Source organism: Rhea americana, unplaced genomic scaffold (genome assembly GCF_003343005.1).
Source record: "Rhea americana isolate MKP2758 unplaced genomic scaffold, rheAme1 scaffold_963, whole genome shotgun sequence".
Taxonomy (NCBI): Eukaryota; Metazoa; Chordata; class Aves; order Rheiformes; family Rheidae; genus Rhea; species Rhea americana.
In genome coordinates this window covers 1-1,535 of record NW_028187159.1, presented here as the reverse complement: position 1 = coordinate 1,535, position 1,535 = coordinate 1, and the positions used below count along the sequence as shown (strand labels likewise).

General features: G+C 65.4%; 1 protein-coding gene across 1 annotated transcript; it reads left to right on the top strand.

The window, feature by feature from the left end:
* Window positions 1–104: 104 nt before the first annotated feature.
* On the top strand, window positions 105–1,245 carry LYSMD1 (LysM domain containing 1). The gene is made up of 2 exons (XM_085325205.1): window positions 105–594; window positions 734–1,245. Exons 1-2 carry the CDS (start codon window positions 338–340, stop codon window positions 888–890), a joined length of 414 nt encoding a protein of 137 aa, XP_085181331.1. The 5' UTR covers window positions 105–337; the 3' UTR covers window positions 891–1,245.
* The last annotated feature ends 290 nt before the right edge of the window (window positions 1,246–1,535 follow it).

The following is a 1,535-nucleotide window of genomic DNA, read 5'->3' as shown; positions in this document are numbered from 1 at the left end:
ATGCTGTTCCCATACTCGTTCCTCTCCCTGTCTCTGTCCCATCTCCATCTCGTCCCTGTCCCATGCCTGTCCCGTCCCACCCCCACCCTCATCCCTTTCTGTGTCCCCGTCCCCATCCCTGTCCCCATCGCTGTCTCTGTCCACATTGCATCCCATCCCTGTCCTTATCCCATATTGTCCCCATTCCTGTCCCCAACCCTGTCTCTGTCCCCATTCCATCCCCATCGCATCCCGTTGCATCCCATCCCTGTACCATACCCATCCGTATCCCAGTCCCTGTCCCATCCCATCCCTGTTCCCACCCCTGTTTCCATCCCATCCCTCCTGGTTCCCACAGATGGAGCAGATCAAACGTGCCAACCGCCTCTACACCTCTGACACCATTTTCCTCAAACCGACGCTCCTTATCCCTGGGCAACTGGGCCCTGAGGAGGAGGAGGAGGAAGAGGAGGAGGAGGAGGGAGCCGTGGGCCCGGCCTGCCCCGCCACGTCCCGCCACGACCTCTCCGCCACCGATTTCCTCCGGCAGATCGATGCCGAGATCCGCCTGTCCAAGGCCGCCGCAACCCGCCAGCTTCGCGAGGGCGACGCGGGGTGAGCGCTGTCCCCACGTCCCTTGCCCCGGCTTTTGGGGCAAAACCCGAGGGTTTTGGAGGGCCCGTTCGACTCGGGGACGGGCGATTTCGGTGGGCGCGGCCACCTCGTGTTGTCACGCCGCTGTCTCCCCTCGCAGCAGCGTCGCCGAGGCCGAAGGCACCCGGACGCCTGACCCTGGGGCCCGCTCGGCACCCCAGGGTGCCCGGCGCGCCCTGCTCGGCCCCCGGCCCCTCACCAGGACGCCGCGGGCAGCCGCCCTGCGCGATGCCGAGGACGAGATCTTCACGCTGTGACGGGGCACCCTGGAGACGCCCCGACAGGTCGGGGACGCCCCCACCCCYGGCACCCAGCTCCGGATGCTTGGGTTAGCAGCCACGGGGCCTGGGGGGCTCTGGGAGGCACTGGAAGATACTGGGAGGTGCTGGGGCAAGGCCACGCGGGGCCRGATTTACCAGCCGACGTTTTTCCCCCCGATCGTATTTATTGGTGTATTTTTGTTCCTGGTTTTTTGGGGGGAGCCCGTTTTCCTCCGTGCCAGCACCTGGACCCCAGCGAGTTTGGGGTCTCCTAGGGATGGGGATGGGGTCTGTCACCCCCTTTGCCTTCCCCCTTCTCCCCTGAGCCTGTAAATAAAAGGGAGCACTGTCACCCGGCTCTGCCTGCTCCGCCACCCTCCGTGGGGACACAGTCGTCCCGTTGGGGACACAGTTATTCCCCCGGCGCCGTGGTCACAGCCCTGGCGACACCAACACCCCTCTRGGGATAAGGTCACCCCCTCCCCCTGGGATGTGTCGCCTTCTGGGGMCATGGGGCCATGCTCATTCCTTTGTGGACACTGTCACCCCCTTGGGGACGTGGTCACCGCTGGGGATGCGGTCACAGCCGTGGGGATGCAGTCACGCCCCCCAGGGACACGATCACCCCTCTGGGGACACGGT

Coding starts and splice junctions, on each gene's coding strand:
- LYSMD1 (XM_085325205.1), top strand. CDS start 338: ATGGAGCAGATCAAACGTGCCAACCGCCTCTACACCTCTGACACCATT. Junction 595..733: donor CTTCGCGAGGGCGACGCGGG/GTGAGCGCTGTC, acceptor CTCCCCTCGCAG/CAGCGTCGCCGAGGCCGAAG.